We start from the raw sequence: 24,271 nt of genomic DNA on the forward strand, positions 1-24,271 counted from the left end.
AAAATGTGGACCAAAATATATTTAAAGGTATTTTGGTTATTTTTATTTATCTCCCTTTATAAAAATGAACCTCTATCCTAAATTTTAGATAAATATAATATTTAAATAAAATAGAAAACGCAAGTTAACTTTTTGGCATTAGATGGTGCTTGTATGGGATACTTTTTCATGAATCAATACATGAAAAACTATTTTATGAACCATGACCCGGTGGTACATTATAAAAATGTAACAAAAGATGCATATGACACATATGGGCTATTAGCATATTAAAAAATTGTGACAAAAGTTGCATGTATCTCATATGAGGGTGTTCACACACTAAAGTTGATTACCCATAAATAAATGGGTTGCTGTAGGTGCACTAATCATGCTTAACTAATAAATAAATGGGTTACTATGGGGGGGGGGGGGAAAGAGATTTGAGAAAATTAATTAATCATTTTTTGGCAATGTTCTTATGGATTTCTCATTTTTGTATGGCACTAATGATATTCTTGAACATAAACTTTGATATATTCATGAAAAATTTTAGAACCATTAGTGCTCCTCTAACAACCCATTTACTTCTTCACAAATCATAGATCTCTATATTTTTAGCGGAATCATCAGATCTCTATAAATTAATCATGATTTAAATGTGTTTTACATCCTAAATCCATAAAAAACTTTCCTTGAAATGTAGTATCTCCTAAAAACATGTAACTGGAATAGTAATAATAAAAAAGACATGGTTTCTATAAGGCCTAGGCTTTATAGAAAAGAAGTGTAGCCTCACCTCAAGACGCCATCTAGAAAACGATAGCTCTAAAGTCTATTTCCATTACTAATAGTGAAATTGTAACTCAAAAAATGATATAGATTTCGCGGATCTATAAACACTTGAAAATAGATAGTCTATAAAAAGCATTACAGTACACATTATTTTTATGGCTTAAAATCTTTTCTTTTCTCACCTTCATTACCGTCAAGGTCGAGATGGTCATTTTCAATGCCAAAACTATAATTTTTTATGAGATTTAAAAAGGGGTTCACTTTTTTTTTATAAGGCCTAGCCTTTTCCTTGATAAAATATGGACAAAAAATAATAGCACGTGCAATGCAGCAAAACAACCCCAAAACCAAAATTTGATTAATATGCAATTTATGAAAATTCAAAAGATGCCCATCAATGGTTTAAAAACAACCCACACATTCATTTTCCTTTCCTTATTGTATGGCACTAACAATATCCTTTTTACATCAATTATTTATATATTAAATTCAAAACATGATTGATATGCAATTTATGAAAATTCTTTGATTGATATGAAAATTCAACAGATGGCCATCTATGGTTTAAAAAAAAGCCACATATTCATTTTCATTTCCTTTTTTTCATAGCACTAACAAATACCTTTCACATCAATTCTGATAGTTTAAATTAATTAATCATACATCAACATTTAAAACAAATGATTAAAGGTTTGGGTTTGATGGTGTAAATTGAGGTCTTATACAGTCCCCACGACCTCTATAAAGCTAGGACCAATTTAGATAACCCAGAAAACTTTAAACAGGATGAATAGGAAAACATTTATTTTAATGCGTAATTATAGAGTGAATCATGACCCACCAACCACTTGACTTCAGGTAATCACTATAGCATTATTATATAATCATCTATTTTCACAACATTGATATATATGAATGATGAATGTTTCTAGAAAAAATTTATATAAGACGTCAACCTCATAAAAGTAAGAGGCACCTCAAAAATCTACCCAAAAAAAAAAAAACTTGTGTTGGTGTTGAAAATCTCAAATTAATGATCTTGACCTCAAGATGTGTGGATGTAAAAAATAAAATGATTTAAAATCCTATATATTATCTGAACTGTCCATTTCCAAGCTTTTAGCTGTTTATAAACTAGTTCAATATATACCAAGTTTACAGCTTTAAATTTTATAATTAAGAGTAAAAATTGTAGAGGTCCCGAGCAGCAAGGCTACATTTCCTGTTGGAGTTTTGAAGGTTTGCTTTACTTTGATTGTTTAATATTAACGCCTCATTTAAACTGGACCCAATGCTATGTATCATTAGGCATAAGCACTAGTTAGATTTCATGTTAATCGTATTGTTACCTAGTTCTTCCCAACCGTTGATTTACATATTCTACATATCATTTTCCAATGATATTGAAAAATCAAGACCAATCCATAAAACTTTTACTATGTTTGGACAAAAGCCTCCAAGGCTCACACCTAGCTATACACCTAACCTAGCCATGGAAAGAAGAGGTTAGAAGGCAAAAGTATATTTGATTTTGATTAGTGATTTGTGAGCCAACACTAGCAGTTGTCTTCTTTTTGCTAACTCTGCCATGCATGCAAAAAATTAACTTGTTCAAAGTGTTGTTCTCTTTGACTTAGTCAATGTGCATGTTTCTATATGATATAATTTAAAATTTGTAGCCTTTGGGTAGGGGTTGGACCATTTGAATTTTTTATTTAGGGGGTTGCTGGTCTAGACATCAATAGGAACTTTTGCTTCCAAAAGATCTTCACTAGGAGTGGATGGGCATAAATTAAAGGGGCACTTTCTTTAGAGCAAGTGCCTTTTGTCCCTTAAAAGTTTTCTTTCATTAGTGGATCAAGCATTATGGCATTCCAAGGTCGCTTGTCCTTTGGTACCAAATTTCTAATGTATCATGGAAAATTAGGGGATGTAAGTGGTGTTAGATAGCTTATTTTCTTGCACATTTTTCCTCATTGGATTGAAATTTGGTATGGAATCCCCTTGTGCATCTTTAGGGCCTTTGTTGAATTGCAACTACTTTTAATAAAAGAATTCATGATCTAGGAGTGAAACTTTTGTGAAGACACAGACAATGAAGTCCACTCATGATGAACTTGTTAGAATCTACTCTAATAAGGTTTTCTTTTTTAATAAAAGAACCCCCACAAGAGATGGTAGTTTTGAAACCTACACATATCCAATTTTTCATTTCCATGTCAAAAACCTAGTTAGCACTTAGCACCAGTGTTCGATTGCACGAACAGGCGCTGGTCCGGGTAATCGGTCTGAATCAAGTAGGTATCGGCTAGGCAGAAAAAGTGTTTAAAATTTTAAAAATTTCAAAAAAAAAAAAATGACATATATATTTAAAATAAGATTAAATAAAAAACATCTAAATGAGGTTAAAAAGAGTACTAAAAAATTTTGATTTTGAAAAATCAATTTGTGACTAGAGATATTTTTTAAATAATCTAAAGAAGATGAAAAATGCAAAAAGAAGCATTCATGACCTAAATACTTTCCGATCTCTGCCCAAATGATAGAACACATAAAACAAATATTACAATAGCTTTCTTATTTTTGAATTTTTATAATTTTTTTTATTTTTTTTTAAGATCCCACTCAGCTCGCTATGGTGGCGAGTACGAGCAAAACTATGGCTTAGCACTATTCCACTCAAAATAATGCATATAACATACTCCCATGAAAGCATATTATATAGAGAAATTATCTTTGTAGACCTGTTTTTAGGTTTCATTCCTTAAACACAAAGTTTCAAAACATATCTGATGGCCTAGAGATTCCCTCTATTATATCTTCCAACATTGACTAAATTTACCCACTTTAAACTCATTTTTTAGCCCAAACAAATGTCAAAAAAGCATCATTTTCTCAACCCCATAAATACTTTTCTAAACCCCTTTCTCTCTTTTCTCTTGTTTCTCCCCAAACTTCTGTCTTTCTCTCTCTCTCCCGGTGATTTAGAGATTGGTTGAAGAAATATAGGAGAGAGAAAGAGAGAAGTTTGGTTCTCTCTAAATTTTTGTCTTTCTCTCTCTATGTGATTGTGAGAGAGAAAGAGAGGTTGGAGAAACATGGGGAGAGAGAGAAAGAGAGAAGTTTGGGGGAAAAACATTGAAAAAGAGAGGGATAAGAGTTTAAAAATGCATGCATTTATAACATTTATTTGGACTAAAAAGATGAGGTTAAAATGGGTAAAGTTAATCTAGAGATTAGAAGATATAATCGATAGAATATTTGCCACCATATATATTTTGAAACATTGAGTCTGTTGATAAATGAAATCTAAAAATAGGAACTACGCAGATATTTTCCTATTATATAGGTATTCCCTTTAAATAAAAGCTACGTAGGAGGATTTATTCGACATGGAGCTCTCAAATCCACTTTAAAACAATTAGATTTGAGTAATTTTTTTCATGAGGATTATATTAGAGTGCTTACGCTATGAAGTAATTTATCATTGTACTCAGTAAATTTTGGACACTTCTATACCCTTGTTGTGTATATGGAGCATATTTTTAATAAAGGTATTTTTTTTCAATAGGAGGGGTGTAACGTCATCCACATTAGGTGTGACATCACCCACATGAGTACACTAGTGGCATTTAATGCTTCATGTGGGTGATGTCACACCTTATGTAGATTATGTCACACCCATCCTAATGACAAAAAATACCCTTATTAAAAAAAAAACATCATCTACAAAACAATAGTATTTAATGTCCAAATTTGTTAATTACAATGATAAATTATTCCATAATGTGAACGCCCTAACATAGCCCTAGGCAAACACATTTTAGTTGATAAATACTTAGATTTAGTCATCCAAAAATTAGAAGTCTCCATTTAATATTAGGACGAACATTTTTTATGGTACATACATGCTGGATATTTCTATCTGTGATTTTGTTTCAGAGGTTGTTCACAAGGTTAACAAGATCACATCCTCAAATCCTCAAATTTTGGGGTCCCAAAAATATTTTCGTGAGCATATAACGTGCTGCCATAAAAACTCTACATCTACTCCCCACAGGAAAAGTCAATTTGAAATTTTGGAATTCACTTTAGAATCACTAGATTGGTATTTTCATGAAAATAAAATTGAGTCTTTCCAACCAAAAAAACTTCGGATTTTGAGTTCCTACATACTTAGATCTGACGATAAAAAAAAATGAGCAGCTTGATATTTGAAACTTATTATTTTAGGCATATGTATAGGGTAGATGATTTATTTTATTTTTTATTAATTTTTGAAGTTTGGTACCTAGGTTGATGAGATCCATCCCCAAAACTTTGGTCCTGAAAATAGTCCTATCCAATGGTGTGAATCTAGGATACGCTCCCAGGGCATATAATTCGCAATAGCCTATAATAGGGTTTTACCGAAGAAAGCAACTCCTTAATCTATTGAAAAAACGGGTAAGGGCTTGTCTTCCCCACTAAATTACCCAAAAAGAAAATGATTTTCAATAAGAGACTCCATTTTTTAAATTTATTAGAAGGTTTGACTTCAATTTCTTTTATAAAAAAAAAGAAGACAATTTGTGTTTTTGAAGAAAATGCTTGGGTAGCCAATGACATTTGCAATATTACATTTTAAGTTTGATTCCTACTGTTGAATTACTCAAAAAAATTCATCAAACGAAATATAATCCTAGTATTATTACATGGATTTGTGTATAATGAAATTATTTACTTTTGGAGCAAAGACGTCACAATTGTTTATAACAATTCAATGTGAAATCTGATAGCTTACTTGCATCACAAATTTCAAAAAAATTACTTTTGAACTTTGAGCTTAGTCAATAGAATCAATGTAGATCAAACCTCATTTAATACTCTCTCCCGATCAAATCATTCAAGGAGTCAATTCAAAAGACGAAAACCAGTTTTTATGTGGTAGTGCTCTTGAAGCTATGGGGATTAGAAGAGTAGGAGCCTTGGGCCACTCTAGGTGATGGCGTTTTATGTTCTTGAAAACAAACACGGACGCTTGGCCAGCAGTTTCTCTCTCTTACTTTGCATAATAACTTTGAATTCTCTCTCCCTCTCTCTCAAATATCCCTACTGCTTGTGTGGTTGTTGGTTTTCAAATCCTTCTATTTTCTCTCTTTTGTTTTTGTGATCCTCTCTATTTGTCATTCTTTGTTTTCTGTTTTTCCTTGCGGTAAATCAAAAGCTTACTGTAAATCTAGAAGTATTTTAGGGTGGGAAAAGTATGAGAAGCTCAGAGTGCTCACCCCTGATCCAGTTGTGTGGTGGTGCTATCTTCACCACCACACGATTAAAGGGAAATATTGATTGGGGGTGACAGTATCCCAAAGAGAGTGATCATAATGTGAAACCATCTCCAACTGTTTGTACAATCACTTCTTTGTTGTGTTTTGTTTCTTCAGCTTTAGCTTTTAGCGGACCTAACATCAATAATTTTCTGATATTTGATGCATGCCGGGCCCTGCAACGTGTTCCACAAAATCGCTCGACCAGTAATGGGGGCAAAATGACTCATGTCCGACAGGAGGAATATCTCGACTCGAAAGGGAACTCACTCAACTCAAAATGAATCCAGAAAAATTCCGGAACAATATTTTCTGCCAAAAAAAAACATTACTTTTATTTCCTTTTCTTGTAGAATTTATAGATTGACTAATTAGATACCATAACTCTCTCAGACATCAAAATCTTAGGTTATAGGCTTCCTCATTCCGAGACTCACACTTAATAACATATGATTATGCATGCTGCCCCATTTCTATGATTATGAACCATGCTATAGATCTCATTCCTACTAATCATTCTATACAGGAGCAAGAAGGTATATTCTGTCTAGGTTGCCTAAAGGAGCACTAGGGAGAAGGTCCTCAGTGCCAGTGAGAGACATGGAATGGCGCATCGGGGAGGACAGGCCCCTTAGAGAAGAGGAAGAGGGCCACAAAGGGTTTTGATGATGCTGGAGTCACCCTCTGGACAGGAGCAGACAGACTAGACGAGGCCGACCAATGGGGTTGGTATTGGCAAAGCCACATTATCAGCAAGAGATACCCTGATCAGTGACTACATTGAAGTCAAGGCATCGACGAGCAAGGAGGTCATCAATGGTATTGCAGCTTTGCTCGAGTTGAGCTGCATGTACAGAGGCCAGTTGGTCAGCAAAGGAGGGCTAAAGTGGCAGAAGTGGCACAAAAGATGGGGGAGGGAGGTGGATCAGCGCCGCCAATTGAGGAAACGATAGGCTTGCAGGTGGCATGGGCCAACATGTAGGTGAAAGGAGCACATCATGCCAGTCAATTTAGGGATAAAGATGTCAATAGCGACAATGATGATGATGCCCCATTGATGAGGAGGACAAGGAGGTCTTTAGTCCTGAGAATGGATACACTGATGGGCTGGATCCTAGGTTCCTCTCACCAAAGATGAGGAGCATTGAGAGCATTACATATGTACCTATTCGGGAACCTCCCGTTCACGAATAGGGAGGAGAACGTGATGCCGGTGAGGTACAAGAAACCATTTGGTGGCCTTGCAATGAATGAAAGGGTGAGCTTTGGTTCAGCAATTTTGGAGCCCTTTACCGCGGCATTCGCCGTTTTGTGATGTGGGAGGTCCTCTATAATGACCGCTGCTTGGTCATTCTTCAGGTAGGAGTTCGATCCCTTGCTATTGGTACAAACATATCTAAAATGCCATTTTTGTGGTCGGAATTTTTTTTACTAAGTATTCCACAAGATGTTAACATATCTGTCCATGGTATGGGTGCGAAACACTCGCGTGCAAACCTAGGCTTTTCAATTTATTTTTCTCAAAATTGGGTTTGATTTTGTGTAGTTTCCAAATTTTGGTTTGTTCTTTGCAATGTGTGTTTTATAAATATATGTACAGCATACCATCAAATATCCATTGATCAAATTTAATTTGGAAGGAAGAAGATCACTCTGCCCTTGTGTTGGCACTCATTTGATGTGTAAAACAAGTCACTCCAATTTATCGAGGATGACTTGCAATGTCATGAAATTTACAAACTTTAATTGACTTCAACTTTGAGAAAGACGAGGGCCACTTTCTCCTTTGCTGTGTAGTACGGTTGGTGTAGGTTTTCAAGGAAGATGGATCTTCTTATATTCTACCGATATCGATTTACATAAAAAGAAAGTATACAGCAAGACCATTTATCTTTAGTATAAAAAGATCACAATCACGTTTAACCATTAGATGCGTAATCAAGCAGTTGCTACTATATCAATAAAGATGTAGATATTATGCGAAATATGCACAATGCCCGCAAAAGCCAATGACAATCATTCTTGTACTTTAGATTTCAAAATGGTTGGTTGTAAGAGTGTCATTGATTAGACACATAGTTCCAAAAAAAAAATCCGAACTATAAGACTCACCCCAAGCCACCCAATTTGATCTAATAAGTAGGAATAGTTGTGACGTCTTGATGCAAAACGTAAAAAGAAAAGTTTATATAAGGTTGCAACCTTAAAATGTAGAATCATGCACCTCGAAAATCTATCGAAAATATTGTTTTAATGTTGAAAAACCCTCTAATCGATCATCTCGATATCCAGATGTATGAATATGAAAAAAAAAAAAAAAATGTCTCAAAAATAATGCATATTGCAACACATTATCTAGACCGTCCATTTTCCAGATTTTCATATATTTATAGATCTACTTGATTTTAACCCTTTCGTAAATTTAAAATTTTCTAATTAGATATGAAAATAGATTTTAAGATATTTCTAAGAATTTTATACAACAAAATTACATGTTAAAATTATGAGATGCGCCTTAATTGGATTGTTTAAGGTTTCAACCTTATAGAAACCGCACCCAACGGTAAATAGTCTTTGCAGACGATCCCTAATATAAAAAGATCATAAAATAGAGGAGTTTGAAGTTTGGAGTTTGGACACCAAACTTGCATAATAACCCACTTCACAGAGCACTCATATATTTTTATTTTTAATTAGCATTACTTTCAAAAACTCATTTCTTTTTTTAATTAGCATTACTTTCAAAAATAAGTCAGGGTACTAATTTGATAGCAGCTACAAAACTTGATATAACAGGCATAGAAATCATTATTGACAAAGTTTCAAACACTTGGTATACTAATTATAAGTTCAAAAAACTTAATCCAGAAAATGGATCATCTCTCCAATCTCCACCATCTTATTTTTCCACAATTTCCCATATCCTAATTATCTGGTGAGAAGAAAACAAAGAGAATTCCCATACCCATCTGATTCCCAGAGAGAGGTGCCATGTCATTACTTGAGAGAGATAGACCAGTAAGCTTTAATGATGACATGTGAGAGAGAGTTACAGTCCGTCATGGCCCCGACAATCGCGTGTTGTTGACCCTCTCGAGTGCGAGGACGAGCGCCTGCGTCCCCAACCTTCCCTCGCCGTTGGCCTTCAGCGACACATACAGCTGCTGTGCCAACGCTAGCCCCGGCAGCGACACCGCCATCCTCTCGCACTCCCGCAGAGCGATCCCCAAATCCTTGACAAAATGCTCGACTATAAACCCCGGCTCCATATCTCTCCTCAAAACCCTCGAACCATGCAATTCGAGTGATCGAGAACCAGCAGCTCCCCCGGCGATTGCACGCACGAATGTGCCCAAATGGAGCCCCGCTTTGTGAGCATAAATCAAGCTCTCGACCATCCCAACCATCGTTGAAGCAATTGCGACCTGATTGCCTAGCTTTGCTTGCTGCCCTAATCCCGGGCCACCCATGTAGTGTACGGTCCCCAGACACTTGAAGAGAGGGCCGAGCCGGTGGATTTGGGTCTCATCTCCACCAGCAAAGATCGCAAGCGTGCCATTGCGTGCGCCGGTGTCGCCGCCAGACACGGGGCAGTCGAGGGCGACGCAGCCACGGGCGGCCGCGAATGAGGCAATTTCCAAGGCGAGGGCTGGTTCGCTGGTGGTCATGTCTACCGAGACCGAATTTTGAGGGAGGTTCGGGAGGGCAGTGTCAAGGAGTGCGGAGCGCACGTCAGAGGGGAGGGCGAGCATGGTGAAGAGGACATCGGATGCGGCGGCAACGTCAGCAGGGGACTGACCGTAATTCGCACCGAGGGCGACGAGGGGTTGGGCCTTTGCGGCTGTGCGGTTGAAGACCGTGACAGAGAAGCCCGCCGCGAGGATGCGGGTGCACATGGAGGCACCCATGATGCCCGTTCCGATCCACCCGATGCGGGTGCGGCCGGGTTCGATGGGAGAGAGGGGTGCTGCGGTAGAGGGAGGTTGGGACCGTGGAGTTGCCATGGAAGAGAGAGAAGAGTTGAGAGAGAAAGGGTGGAGGGGCAGAGAAAGGATTGTTTTGAACCAGGATGGTCTCAGAGAAGAGAGGGGTCGGTGGAGCATTTGGATCGGGAATGATTCGGCTTTGTTTGGGATCGGCCGGCAGGCCGTGGATTTTTATTCCTACTTATTTGGATCGTCATTTTCTTCTTTTCTACTCCCGCGGGAGTTCACTATCTATCTAATCCTTCCGGCAATACTTCTAGTCCCATATTTTGGAGATAGCGGTCCCTAGAGCCCCCGAAACTAACCTCACTATCATCAATTATCAAGTTTTTTTTTTACAATTATTTAAGGTTAACTACATGAATTTTGGTTCGTCATTCTGCTCTATCAAGAGATATACTATTGGTGAAGTTATAAGTCACCATATGTCTTCTCATTAATGCCGCATGTTCTATTGCCTTGTACACCCAAAAAGAAATCCTATCCGATGATTATATTGGAACCATCCAATTTTTGGAAGGAATAATCGACATCTTCAAGAGCTCAAAACTATTTTTTTTAAAAAAACAATCATCCAGTTATAAGTCGGAGCTTTGCATTTTATAATTAAATATATTTTAAAGCTTTCACAATGGTTTCTAGTATTGAAACCTGTTGATACTATTTGAAAGTCCGCCCTACTTTAATTGTTTAGAGCCTTGACCCCCACAAAATAAATATACCACGTAATTTTCTCTGGTTATTTTAGTGGAGAAGTGATACCTTTCAATATAGGGCCTCAAGCCGTATAATTTGATTGTTTTAGGGAAAGAGAAGGCAATATGATTACATTGGTTTGAGGCCTGGTCATGGGTCAGGTCGAACAAGGCCGGGTTTGGGTCAGGTCAAGACAGTTAGGGCCCGCTTTGAGGCATTGAGGCGACATCAGGTCCTTCTGCCCTGTAACTCCTGGTCCGCCAGTACACCGACCTGCAACTCCCAACCCCGTCTCTCTGGCTCTAAGTTCGTTTTCTCAAATGGCTAGATGGTATAGAATATAAAGAATGCCTTACATTAGAAAAAAATGATGTGGTTTGCATAACATTGAACCTTAAACGATCAAATTAAAGTGCAGCTCCAGACTTTGCCATGAGGTGCAATTTTAATGTCGAAAATTCTCCGAATGGTATGAAAATTTATTTTTATTTATAATTATAAAAAAATTTAACTCCAATAATAGTTTAGATCAAACAAATATATAAATACATAAAAATCTTGAAAATAAAAGGTCCAAATGATACTTTTTAAGCTATATTTTTTACGACTTGAAATCTCATTTCGTCTCCATATCTATACATTATTTACAACGTCATAACAACATTTTTTGCTTGATTGTAAAAGTGCACCTTATTTCTATATTTTAAAGCGTCAACCTTGTATAACTTTTTTCCTTAGAAAAAAAGGAAAGAGAAAATGGGAAATATGGAGGGTGCAGTTTATATAAGTCGACTTTAGATTTAAATACGATAATGATATGGGGCCTTGGTGATAGTATCGCCAAGCCCTATGGTGAAGTCTTTGACTTCATTCTCACTAAAGGGTACGGGTGCAAATCCCCATTGACTTGCCACTTTTTTAGAATGTGGTTGGGTATTGGTGGTAGCACTATTTGTACCCCAGCTAGGGTCTATGCTTCCATTCTCACCTAACGCATTAGAAAACTACTGACCACCCTTTTTTAAGAATGGGGCAAGGGTTGTGGTGGTAGCACTACTTGTACCCCAGCTATGGTTTAAGCGTCCATTCTCACCTAACACTTTCAAAAGCCACTAATGACTTTACCACTTTTTTAGAATGGGGTTGGAGTCGTAGTGGTAACACTACTTGTGCCCTAGCTAAGGTCCAGGCTTCCATTCTTATCTATCGCCTTCAAAAACCACTAACCACTTAAAATAGGGTTGGGGTTGTGGTGGTAGCATTACTTTTGCCTCAGCTAAGGTTTAAGCTTCTATTATGGCTTATATTCTTACCTAACGCTTTCAAAAGCCACTAATGACCCTACCACTTTTTGAGAATGGGATTGGGGTTTTTTAAAAATGGGATTGGGGTCGTGGTGGTAGCATTAGTTGTGCCCCAGCTAAAGTCTAAGCTTCTATTCTGGCTTTTATTCTCACCTAACGCTTTCAAAAGCCATTAATGACCCTACTACTTTTTGAGAATGGGGTTGGGGTCGTAGTGACAGCACTAATTGTGCCCTAGCTAAAATCTAGGCTCCTATTATCACCTAACACCACTTAACACCTTAAAAAACCACTAACGACTATATTTTTTTATAATAATTGTGCCACAGCTAAGGTCTTAGCTTCCATTCTCATCTAACACCTTCAAAAACTACTAACGTTTTAAAAAACGCGTAGGGGCTCGTCATCCCCACTGAATTACCCAAAAAAAAAGACTTTCATTTTAAATAGTTAATTTTAGGAAAATTTATATAAGGCTGCAACCATAAAATGTAAAATCACATATGCACTTCAAAAATTGTTTTAATGTTGAAAAACCCACTCATTTATCATCTCGACATCAAGATGTATGAATATGAAGAAAAAAAAGGGATTTTGAGTCTCATAAATAATGCATATTGCAACACATTATCTAGACAGTTCATTTTCAAGATTTTCATATGCTTATAGATCAACTTTATTTTAATTATTTTTAGAGTTTACAATTTTATAATGAGATATGAAAATATATTTTCAAATAATCATAAGAATTTTTAACACCAAAATGACATGTTATGATAAATTTTAGAGGTGCACCTTAATTGGATTGTTTAAGATTGCAACCTTATAGAAACCACACCGTTTATATATGTAAAAAGTTTATATACGGTTGGAAACTTAAAATGTAGAATTACATATGCATCTCAAAAACCCTCTAATTGATTATCTTGATATTGAGATGTATGACTATGAAAAAAATGAAAAACGAAAAAGATTTTGAGTCCCAAAAATAGTGCATCTTGCACAACATTGTCTAGACTGTCCATTTTCAAGATTTTCATATGCTTATAGATCTACCTGATTTTAACCATCTTTAGAGTTTAGAATTTTATAATTATATATGAAAATAGATTTTAAGATAATCCTAATACTTTTTTACACTAACATTACATATTATGATAAAATTTGGAGGTGCGCCTTAATTAGATTGTTTAAGGTTGCAACCTTATATAAATCACACCTTTTATATATATGCCAATATTTTTTATACCACATTATTAACTCCAATTATTTAAAGATCTATAGCCTCAAGCAAAAAAGTTGAATTTTTTTTACCAAAACACCGCCATTTTAACCCACATTTCCCACCCTCTCTAAGCCGTTCCGATACAACGTGAGTATAGAAGTCGGTTCAGCACCTTTTGTCAGAAGCCTGTCTGACACTTTTTGTCAAAAGCTAGTCTTGTGCAAGACCTGCACATGTTGGGTGTCATATTTTTTGAAACATAGGGTTAAAATGGGGGGTCATTTTGGTCTAAAAAGTTAGTTTTTTTGCTTGGGGGGGTAGACGTAAAAAAAATATTGATTGTTAATAGTGTGATATCAAAAATATTTATTGTGGGAGGGAGGGATGCCCAAAAAGTACAAATTGGAATATCTATAATTTTTCTTAATTTTTAAGCTTCATTTCACTCATGTCCGTCCACCTAGAAAAAATAAAAGTCAAGAATTATCCAATTGACCTTGTTTGTGTTTGAATTAGCTAAAGACATTTTGAAAATTTAGCCTACCTAAGTAGCTCGAGCTAAATGAACTGAATACTGAACTAAGTGATGGGAAAATAGAACGCCAGTACTGATAAGAAAACCGAAGAGTGTTTACAATAAAAACAAGTACCTTCCATTTTACTAACCCAAAATAATCAAGAAGACAACCATCATTTTGCTCTAGCCACTTAATCAAGAGCAGATGCTGGTTACTTTTGACCTGGTTTACTAGTTTCCTGTGTTTTGATCTGGTTTACTGGTCTCACGTGTTTCTGTAACTCCAGCCCTCATGAGATTTCCAACGGTGTTACAAGTTTGATTTCCGACAATTTAGTGAATGATGATGGCCACTTGCTGACAAACAATCTTGGCCATTGATCTAGTATTTGATCTTAAACTCGACCGTCCATCTACCCAATCCAACATCTCTCTAGAATGATTGGTAGTCATGCTTTTTTTTCATGACTATACACAATTTTGACGTGATTTTGATTAAATGCTTCTTTGTTAAAAACATTCATGCCGTGCACACCCATTTAAACCCTATGATTGCACCTTGTATGAATACATTTTAAACAAATGGATTATAAAATCCATAACTGCATGTATTAGGAATTCATTGTACGAAAAATGGATATACAAATTAAAGAATTCATGGTAGAAGAAATGTATAGAAAAATGGATGGGAGAGTAAAGCAATTTGAGATATTGGAGGAGATCCAAAAGAAAAGGTAAAGTTTTCGAAAGTATTAAAAATGATTTTTTAGTTATCTTTTATTTGAAATTATCTTCAACAAACAAAAGCAACTAATTTTTTAAGAGTGCTAAAATGATCTAAAACATCGGGTATATGTTTTTTTTTTCCATAAATTATCTCCGAGTTATTTTCATCAAAATTATCTCCGAGTTATTTTCATCCCCATGCTTTTATTAAGGTTTGGAATTGCCTTCTTGCAAGACAATAAACAAATATAATAGGGAAAATATATAATGAGACCATTTACTTTTGATACAAGGTGGTCACAGTTAATCTTGATCATTGGATGTGAAATTGGGTAGCTGCATTTATTTCATTGACCGAGCTCAAAGTTCAAAAAAAATTTTCTCAAACTATATGACACGCCCAAGCTATCAAATTTCATATCGGATGGTTATAAATAATCATGACCTCTCTGTACCAATGGTAAATGGCCTCATCGTATACAATTCCAATATAAAATCCCTTTCGCAAGACCAGACAAATATATCGCTTTTATATAGTAGTGATTTTCAATTCATTTTATATGACTTTGAATTAGCTTTGCTCCTCTACTATATCTATCATTTTTTAAAGGAAAAGTATACCAAGAGATAATTTAATCTTGCTACAAGAGGTCATGTCCTCTCCTATATCTATCATTTTTTAAAGGAAAAGTATACCAAGAGATAATTTAATCTTGCTACAGGAGGTCATAAACACTATTGGTAGTAGATTTCAAATCATAAACACTATTGGTAGTAGATTTCAAATCAGACTATAAGACTAGATTCGAAGTTCAAAAAAAAAACAAAATCTTGAACTTTGTATTACAACTCAAGCCCTATAATTTAACATCTAATGACTACAAATAATTTTGACATCTTTATAATAAAAATGAACGGTTTCATGGTATAAAATCCCTTTTTTATATCTTCTCTCTCCTCTATCCACGATTTCTTAAACTTCTTCTTTTCTTTTTATTTTTTCTCCTCTATGCACGATTTCTTATACCCATCCTTTCCTTTAAATCTTGGCCATTCAAGTATTATAGTCCATATTTGCAGTTGTCTTTTGACATATTCTCATCTTGGCCTTGGCCATTTAAGTCTTTATAGTTCATATTTGCAGTTCTCTTTTGACATATTCTCATCAACGCTGCGAGGACTGGAAGAGGACCCTTGTCTTTTTTGACATTTCTGCATCAACAACAGAGGACACATGGATACTGGTTTTACTGGTTTTAGTTGAGTTTTTTTGGAGTGATTGATGGTAGGGATGGCGATGAAAGTGAAAGTGAATGAATATTTTTTATTTATTTTTTTTATCATAAAACTTTCTCTTTTTTTTTTCTTTTTTTTCTTTTTTACGATTTTTTATTGTCGCGCTGAGTTTCAGGTTGGGTCAACACGTAGGTCTAGGTCCGGGTCTTGAGTCCAATAGTGACGTTCAGGTACGGGTACGAGCCCTAATTGGTTGTAACGGGACCCTACCCATTGCCAAGCACTAAGTCGTTGTAAACTACAACCTTGTAATGATGGAATATTGTAGTTTCTTTTTGATCCCTTGCGCCCTTTATCTCTCTTGAAGATTGATGGTAATTTGAGCCATACTCACTATCCATTGTCTATGCATCCATTGTTTATGCACCCATCAAGAGTATGGGAGGTATATTACATGCCATACTCAATATCCATTGTCTATGGGAGGTATATTACACGCTATCTAGTTCAGCTTTTCCATTACTAATTTTTAAGCTTTTTTTTTTTTTTTTTAATAATTATTTGGTATTTCAATATATTACTAACTACTATTCTTAGACTCGGCCGATTCAATTCGGTCTCACCCTATTGTCGAGGCATGTTAGCTCGAGTCAATTGTTGAACTAATGTTACTCAAGAAGAGTACTTGGAGGAATTTTTGTAATAACGAGTCCATATCGGTAAAACTCGATCTAGTACAGCTTTTTCGAAGATAGACTTGGATATAAAAATAAATAAACTTCAAGCAACCCATATATGGAAAGTTTATTGATGAAGAACATTTATGTGTTTTAACCGCAATCTAATTTTTATCATATGATTTGAGTTCCTAAAAACCCAAATCGAACAAGATTTGATTACTTAATTTGTATTTTTTTAGATTTCTTTGAGCATTAAAAAGAAAATCCACCAAGCATCTTTGTTCTCTCTTATTTCACCACCAAATAGATTGATTGTTGGCTTATTTTGAATCTATTGGAATCATCTACAACATCCATGTCCTGACTCACAAATTGATCAAGTTTCATCACCTTATCTATGTGTTATTAGGGTTCTTTGAGCGAACAAATATATTTCTACCGAACATCTTTGTTCTCTCTAATTTATACACCAAATCAAATGATTATTAGTTTGTTTTTAAGCTATTGAAATTAGCTTCAAAAGCCCCTCTACAAATTCATGGTTTGTTTACTCCAATATCAACTGATTTCATGCATCAAAGAGGTGATATAGATGAATTGTAAAAAAATAGCAAAATATATTATTTATCTCTAATTTCTCAGTAATTTTTATCTGATTATTAGTTGGCGTTTAAGCTATTAAAATAAACTTGAAAACCCCTCTACTGGTTTGCATTTTTTTTTCTTCCATATCGATTGATTTAGTGCATTATAAAGGTAATATCGATGAACTGTAAAACTTCCGCTAAACCTGTTGTTTCCATCTAATTACTCAATAATTATTTTTTATTCTTGGTTTGTTTTGAAGCTATTCAAATTAACTTTGAAAGTACTCTAGTGATTCACATTACTCTAATTTTAGTGCAGCCCAAAGGTAATCTCAATGAACTATCCATATGCCACTAAATTTGTTATCAAAATTTTCTTATTTGGATGAACTTTTCTTTTTTGATTTGGCCAACCATTTTCTAATTGTCCAAATGTGAAATTTTTTAGTTTTTTTTAGTTTTTTGAAAAACACAGAAAATAGAAATTGAAAAAAAATTACCTTAAGAGTTTTTTATAGTTTTTTATATTATTAATCAAATTACATTTTGTAGAGTAATTTTTAGTCAATTTTGTATTAATAACCCAAATTAATACAAACCTAAATTTCTAACTCTAAGTAACATAGAGTTTGTTTTGAAAGCAACTAAAAGGTATATATTTCAATATATATTTTTCTTGAAATAATTTTATGCCTTTACATTAATAGGTCTAAGAGAAAACGAAGGAGAATTGATTTTGATAGTATAGAGAGAACCTAGATAATGATTGGTCAATGTAATTTTTGTGGAAGGAAGATGACAATTGGCATTAATCGACTCAAACATCACCTCCCTAAAAGAAATTATTAAATTAATTATATTTAATTCATTAATTAATTACAAAATTAATTGTTACTTTTTTAGAGTGTGAACCATCACTTGGGGGTTTTTAGACCTCACTAGATGTAAGATTTTTTTTTATTTAAGAGAGTTATAAAAAAAAGGAGCTCCAAAAAGCATTAGAAATTAAGAAAAATAGAGGGGTTGTTTTTTTTACAATTCACGAGACGTAAGAATTTTTTTTTTTTTTTTTTAAAGAGTTAAGATAAAAGGAGATCAAAAAAAAAAAAAAAAAAACTCTAAAAAAACAAGTAGAAATTAAGAAAGAAAAAAAAGGAGGGGTTGTTTTTATTAGAATTCATAAGATGTAATTTTTTTTTTTTTAAAAAAAAAGAGTTACGATAAAAGAAGATTCCAAAAAAAATGTAGTCCTCAATAATCGAGCTCAAGACCTCTTATAGACTCACGGCATATAAGATTTTTTTTTCAAGAGAGTTTAAAAAAAAACGCTCCAAAAAAAAGTAGCCATTAAGAAAAAAAGAGCACTCATTTTTTTTAGAATTCATGAGATGGAAGAATTTTTTTTTAAATAGTTAAGATAAAAGTATCTCAAAAAAAAAATGTAGCCCCATAAGCGATTCAAGACCACTCATGAGAGACATCAGATTTTTTTTTAAGAGAGTTATAAAAAAAAGAGCTCCAAAAATAGTATCCATTAAGAAAAATAGTGTTAAATATTGCAGTTTTTTTCTAGAACTCTGGCGATTATATTATATATTCAATTTTTTTCTCTTGATTTTTTTTAAAAAAGAAAAATGATATGGACTCTAGTGAGTTATTTGAGCTCACCCAAATAAATCGCCTTGGCCAAAGCCCAAGTACCTTGGCCGAATGGATTCTTTTGAACACTGATAATGACCATTCCATAAAACGCAAATATTGTAGATTGAGGATATGATGAGTGACCATTCCACTTGTAAATAGCAATGTTATGGATTATGTGGCTTTCCTAGGGTTCATATCAATTGTTATGTGGAGTTGAGAGAGTAATGCCTCAAGGTCCTTGGAGCTCCATTACTTTTCGCCCAGTGGTTTTTTGGATGGATCGGTGCCCTGCATCATCCACCCAAAAATCCATCCGGATTGGTGTATAGGTGATTTGGATTGAGAATTGACCGAATTAGTCGGATTCAACTTTAAAAAAATCCAACAAACTTATTAAAGTTTATTATAAATGTTGTTTTTTAGGAATCCAATAAAAAATAGGGGTACTCCATTAAGATTTTTTTTTTTTGCATCAATATGCGAATATTGAGATATTCTTTTCCAGTACGAACTATTGTTAACCATTATTTACAATAATATAGTCATTTATAATGACACTACATGTAGACTCGCCACATATCTTATTTTTTACAATAAAATTAAAAAATACAAGTCTTTACTACATGATAATTATACATTCGTGACATACTTAATTATATATCAATAAAAAATGAATTATATATCTAGATTCAAGAACATACATTCTAGTGCATTAATAAAATTGATAATAAAATTAAAAAATATATATGCCTACCTAAAATTTTGAAGCTATTAGATTTATGCAACATTAGAGATAAAAATACTATGTATCAGCCAAACCTATAATCAAGAAAAAAAAAATATTTACAGTGGTATAGTATCAATAAAAAAAGTTATTTACAATGATATAGTCATTCGTAATGCCACTACATCTTGACGATAAAATTAAAAAATACAAGTTTTTAATTTTGTATCAATCAAATTTTAAAAAATACAAGTTTTTAATTTTCGCCTCATTCAAAATGCATGATAATTACACATTCATGACATACTTCATTATGTATCAATCAAAATGATTTTAGTGCATTAATAAAATTGAAAATAAAATTGAAAGTAAAATTAAAAAATACATATGCATGCCTAAAAATTCGAGCAACCTTTGATTTCTTGCGAATTCGAGCAACTAATGTTGCTTAATCTCACAAAAATCTTGCAATAGCTTATGAAGATTAGGATTACGAGCAAAACCCTTTTGTTTTCAACAAAACTTCGGTCCATATCGATTAAGATCTGAAGATTGGGGGATTTTATTTTTCCGTCAACTGTTCTTCACAAAACCCCTCTGATTTCTTACAAAATTGACCAAATCAAACAAAAAGGCTACAATAGCATATCAAGATCACGATTTTCAACAAAAACCATCTATTTTCAAAAAAATTCGGCCCATATCGATTGAGATCTCGAGATTGGCAGATTTTCTTTTTCCGTCAACTGTTCTTCATGAAACCTCTAATTTCTTCAAAAATCAACCTCTAATATTTGCTAAATCACAAAAGCAATAACTACAATCATCTATAGAAAACAATTTCCTTCAAAACCCCTCTTATTCGAACAAAAATAGCCAACCTCTAATATTACTGAATCACAAAAGCAATAACTACAATCATCTATAGAAAACAATTTCCTTCAAAACCCCTCTTATTCGAACAAAAAATAGCTAATATTTGTGAAGAAATTGAAAGAATGGCGGATTTAGGTCATGAGAGAGAATGGGAGGCCAAAGGTTTGAGGCGTGCCCCTTAGGGTTTTAGGAGAGGGAGAGAAAAAAAGTTGTGGGAGAGAGAGAAAGGTGTAGAGAATAAGAGCGGGGTACACCCCTATTTATAGTGTAAAATTAGGTTTAGGGTTTATTAGGATTTCTCACAGTTTGCATCTTTTGTTGAGATTGAATATGGATCATTGATTAGGGTGACTAGTGGGGTGAGAGATCTGAGCTATCCATTTAATAGATGGGTCATCAACATTATGGAACGTGCTTGAACCATTATCCCCATTTCCTTAAAGTATTTCCCATCAATATATTTAAATAAATTAAATCTATTAAAATATCATGCATTCCATAAAATTGCATAATCTATTTCATATATTCCAAAAGAATATTTCAAAAGATACCAAGTAAATATTTGCTATCTCAATTAGATAAGATATGGTCAAAATATACCATATAATATTTGACCACATGCAATAAGATCAACTTTCCAAATATAAATAACTTGATCACAATGTAACAAAAAGGGCATGAAAGGGGTGGGGCGTGCCACCCATATGTGGCACGTGTGGGCCCCATCCACTTGCCACATGGTGGGTCCATGTGCACTACGGGCCCCCATGAGATTTTATAAATATTTTAAAATTAACAAAATAATTTTAAAACATTGTTTGAATTTTATAACATTGTAAAATCAATAACTTTATTTTTATAAGTTCAATTATTATAAATAAAATATCAAAATGCTCATAAAAATTTAAATAATATTTCTAAAATAATTTCTATCATAAAACAAACACTATTAAATTAATTTTATAGGAAATGGATCCATATGGTTTAAAAATTCAATCTGCAATCATGGGGCACTTCACCTTCAATTGTAGACTACATACCACACTTGCTTTATCCAACCGACCCAGTGTTTTTCATGACCCACAGTCCAAGCTGGGGCTCATTAGCGGGTCACCAAAGTCTGATCGATGAGCCAAGGGGTCGCAATCGCAGTTTGTAGATTACAGGTCCTCCCCTAGAGACGAGTCAATGTCACCATGACCTGATGCGACCACAGCTCTATGGTGCATTAGGGTATCTCTCGCACATGCATACGCTTCAGTCTAAAAGGTAACTTTCTAGCTTTTCCGCACGATCTATCGATATGCATACTATGTGATGGAATATGGATGAGGTTTTGACCCCCGTCTCTGTAGGCCCACCATCACACACAAGGTTCACACAATCCCTCGGCTCACTCATCTAGGCATAAGCTCCAACCTCATCAAGAGATATCTTAAAACCCTTCTCGGTTTATTCTATATGCCCAGGTACGTTCGATTTTTTCCAAACTGACTGGCTTAGATCGTCAAGCACAGTCCAGTATCAGCAAATATTGTTTGCTTAGTATGGTCCACGAGGGACCACACTCCCACTAAGTTTATGTTCTACCATAACAAATGTTTTTATTACATACTCATAAGGTCTTTAAAGGCCACATAAACCTAACATCTCCAACTTGGCCTTTGAAGGCCTTACATTCTATCTTCCTCACTTTCTCTCATCCTCATCTCCCTCACATGTTTTACAAAGACATCAGGGGCAACTCCCTTAGTCAGTGGGTTTGCAATCATCAAATCTGTGGGTATGTAGCTGATCTCGATCTCTTTCAATCTCACATCATTTTCCAGGTAATAGAAATATGGCTTGATATGCTTGAAATTCTTGTGAAACCGAAGCTCCTTAGAAACACAAATTGCTGCCGTGTTGTCGTAGAAAATCTGCACTGCCTCACAACATACAGGAGGAAAGTTAAACCGATTAAAAAAGTTCTCAATCCATACGGCCTCCTTGGCTGCTGACAGCATGCCATATACTCGGCTTCTATGGTAGATAATGCCACTATATCTTGTTTCTTTGACTTCCAAGAAACTGCACCCCTTCCAAGTATAAACACATACCCAGATGTAGACTCCGCATCATCTGGATTTGCGGGATAGTTTGCATTCAAATGCCCTCTATTGCTATTTTAGTTCTCCTTTTATATGTGAGCGCATAATTCATGATCCCTTTTAAATATATGATAATTCTCTTCACTGTTTTTCAATGCTCATCTCCAAGATTGCTTTGAAAACAACTAACCAGGCTCATGACGAAGGACAAGTCAGACCTTGTTCCCGTCATGGCGTACATAAGGGACCCAACAACACTTATGTAAGACAATCTCTCCATGGCCCTTTTGTCAACATCATTGTTAGAACACATTTTATTGCTTAACTTTGTCTATTTGTCAATTGGAGTAGACATGGGCGTACACATTCTCATATCAAACTTTTACAGTAGGTTACCTAGAAAAGTTGGATAGTATTCTCTCTTATGTTTTTTATTATCTTGATACCCAACACATATAAAGCTTCTCCAATATCCTTCATATCAAAGTGTTGTGCAAGGAAATCTTTCGTCTCTACTACTTAAGGTAATTGAGCTACTAATAATTAACATATCATCCATATATAACGATATAAAGACCACATCACTCTCACTGACATTTTGATATATGCAATAATCCTCATTATATTTTTGGAGAACCCTACAAGAGCATGGGTCTATGTACCACTATTGAGATGCTTGTTTCAGACCATGAAGGGATTTATTAAGTTTGCATACTAGGTTCTCTTTTCCTTTTTCTTCAAATCCTTAGGGTAGAGTCATGTAAATTTCTTCTTCTAAGTCCTCATTTAGGAATGTCGTTTTGACATCCATCTGATAAATCTCAAAGTCAAAATAGGCTGCTATAGCTATAAGGATTCTTATAGATATGAATTTGGCAACAGGGGAAAAAGGTTCATCATATTCTATACGTTCCTTTTGAGTGAAATCCTTTGCAACCAACCGAGCTTTATATTTTTCTATTTTCCCTTCTACGTACAACTTTTTCTTTAAAATCCATCTACAACCAATGGCCTTACGCTTTTGAGGTAGATGTACTAATTCCCACACATGGTTTTGATTAATGGAAACATACTCATCTTTCATGGTTTCTATCCAGTATTTCCTTTCAAGACATGACAAGGCTTCAGGGTAGGTTTTAAGCTCGGAATCTAGATCTTCCCGAACTCTATCAAAATGTTCCCCAAGGTAAACAAAATGTTCTAAGAATAGAGGTGATCTACTGATTCGGTTATTTCGTCTTGGATCGGGTAAATGTTCACTTTCTTTAGGGGGCTAAGGTTCAGGTTGGGATTGTTTCGAAGATTCAGGTTCAGGTTCTCAAACTACATCCTTATTTTTCGCCTCCTCAGAGAAGCTTGTTTTCTACTCAACCTTGCTTCAAGGAATTATTCCTCAAAGAAGTGAGCATCGCGGTTATGTTTCAAGGTTATAGAATCGATACCCCTTACCATGATCTGGATAACCAATGAAAATGGATTTGACAGCCTTAGGTTGCAATTTGGTTTTATTTTGATGTGGGATAAGGTTATAGGCTGAGCAACCCCAAACTCTTAAGTGATCAAGGGAGGGAGTACGACCTGTGAAAATTTCGTGAGGAGTAAGTGTGACACCTTTTGTGGGAGTCCGATTAAGGATATAGTATGTCGTCAACACGGCTTCTCCCTAAAAGTCTAAGGAGAAATTTGCATGCCCCATCATACTCCTTACCATTTCAACTAAGGTCATATTTCGTCTCTCTGCTACACTATTTTGTTGGGGAATATAAGGCATAGTGTATGGATGGATAATTCCATTTTCAACGTAGAGTGAAAATGTCAATTGAATATTTCCCCCCCTCTATCGGTACTAAGGAATTTGATTTTCAGGTTGATTTGATTCTCTACCTCGGCCTTATATTCT

The 24,271-nt window shown here is 34.7% G+C and overlaps 1 protein-coding gene and 1 long non-coding RNA gene across 2 annotated transcripts; one reads left to right on the forward strand and one right to left on the reverse strand.

Annotated features, from left to right (window-relative positions):
• Positions 1-8,864: 8,864 nt before the first annotated feature.
• On the reverse strand, positions 8,865-10,016 carry LOC18443438 (6-phosphogluconate dehydrogenase family protein). Its single transcript, XM_006853627.4, has one exon. The coding sequence runs from the start codon at positions 9,986-9,988 to the stop codon at positions 9,140-9,142; it is 849 nt and encodes a 282-aa protein (XP_006853689.3). The 5' UTR covers positions 9,989-10,016; the 3' UTR covers positions 8,865-9,139.
• Positions 10,017-14,431: 4,415 nt separating this feature from the next.
• On the forward strand, positions 14,432-17,025 carry LOC148781902 (uncharacterized). The gene is made up of 2 exons (XR_016055693.1): positions 14,432-14,542; positions 15,679-17,025. It is a non-coding gene; the product is annotated as an uncharacterized LOC148781902 (long non-coding RNA).
• The last annotated feature ends 7,246 nt before the right edge of the window (positions 17,026-24,271 follow it).

This window comes from Amborella trichopoda, chromosome 5, assembly GCF_054954075.1.
Source record: "Amborella trichopoda isolate Santa Cruz 75 chromosome 5, AtrichopodaSantaCruz75HAP2 v2.0, whole genome shotgun sequence".
In the NCBI taxonomy this organism is placed as follows: Eukaryota; Viridiplantae; Streptophyta; class Magnoliopsida; order Amborellales; family Amborellaceae; genus Amborella; species Amborella trichopoda.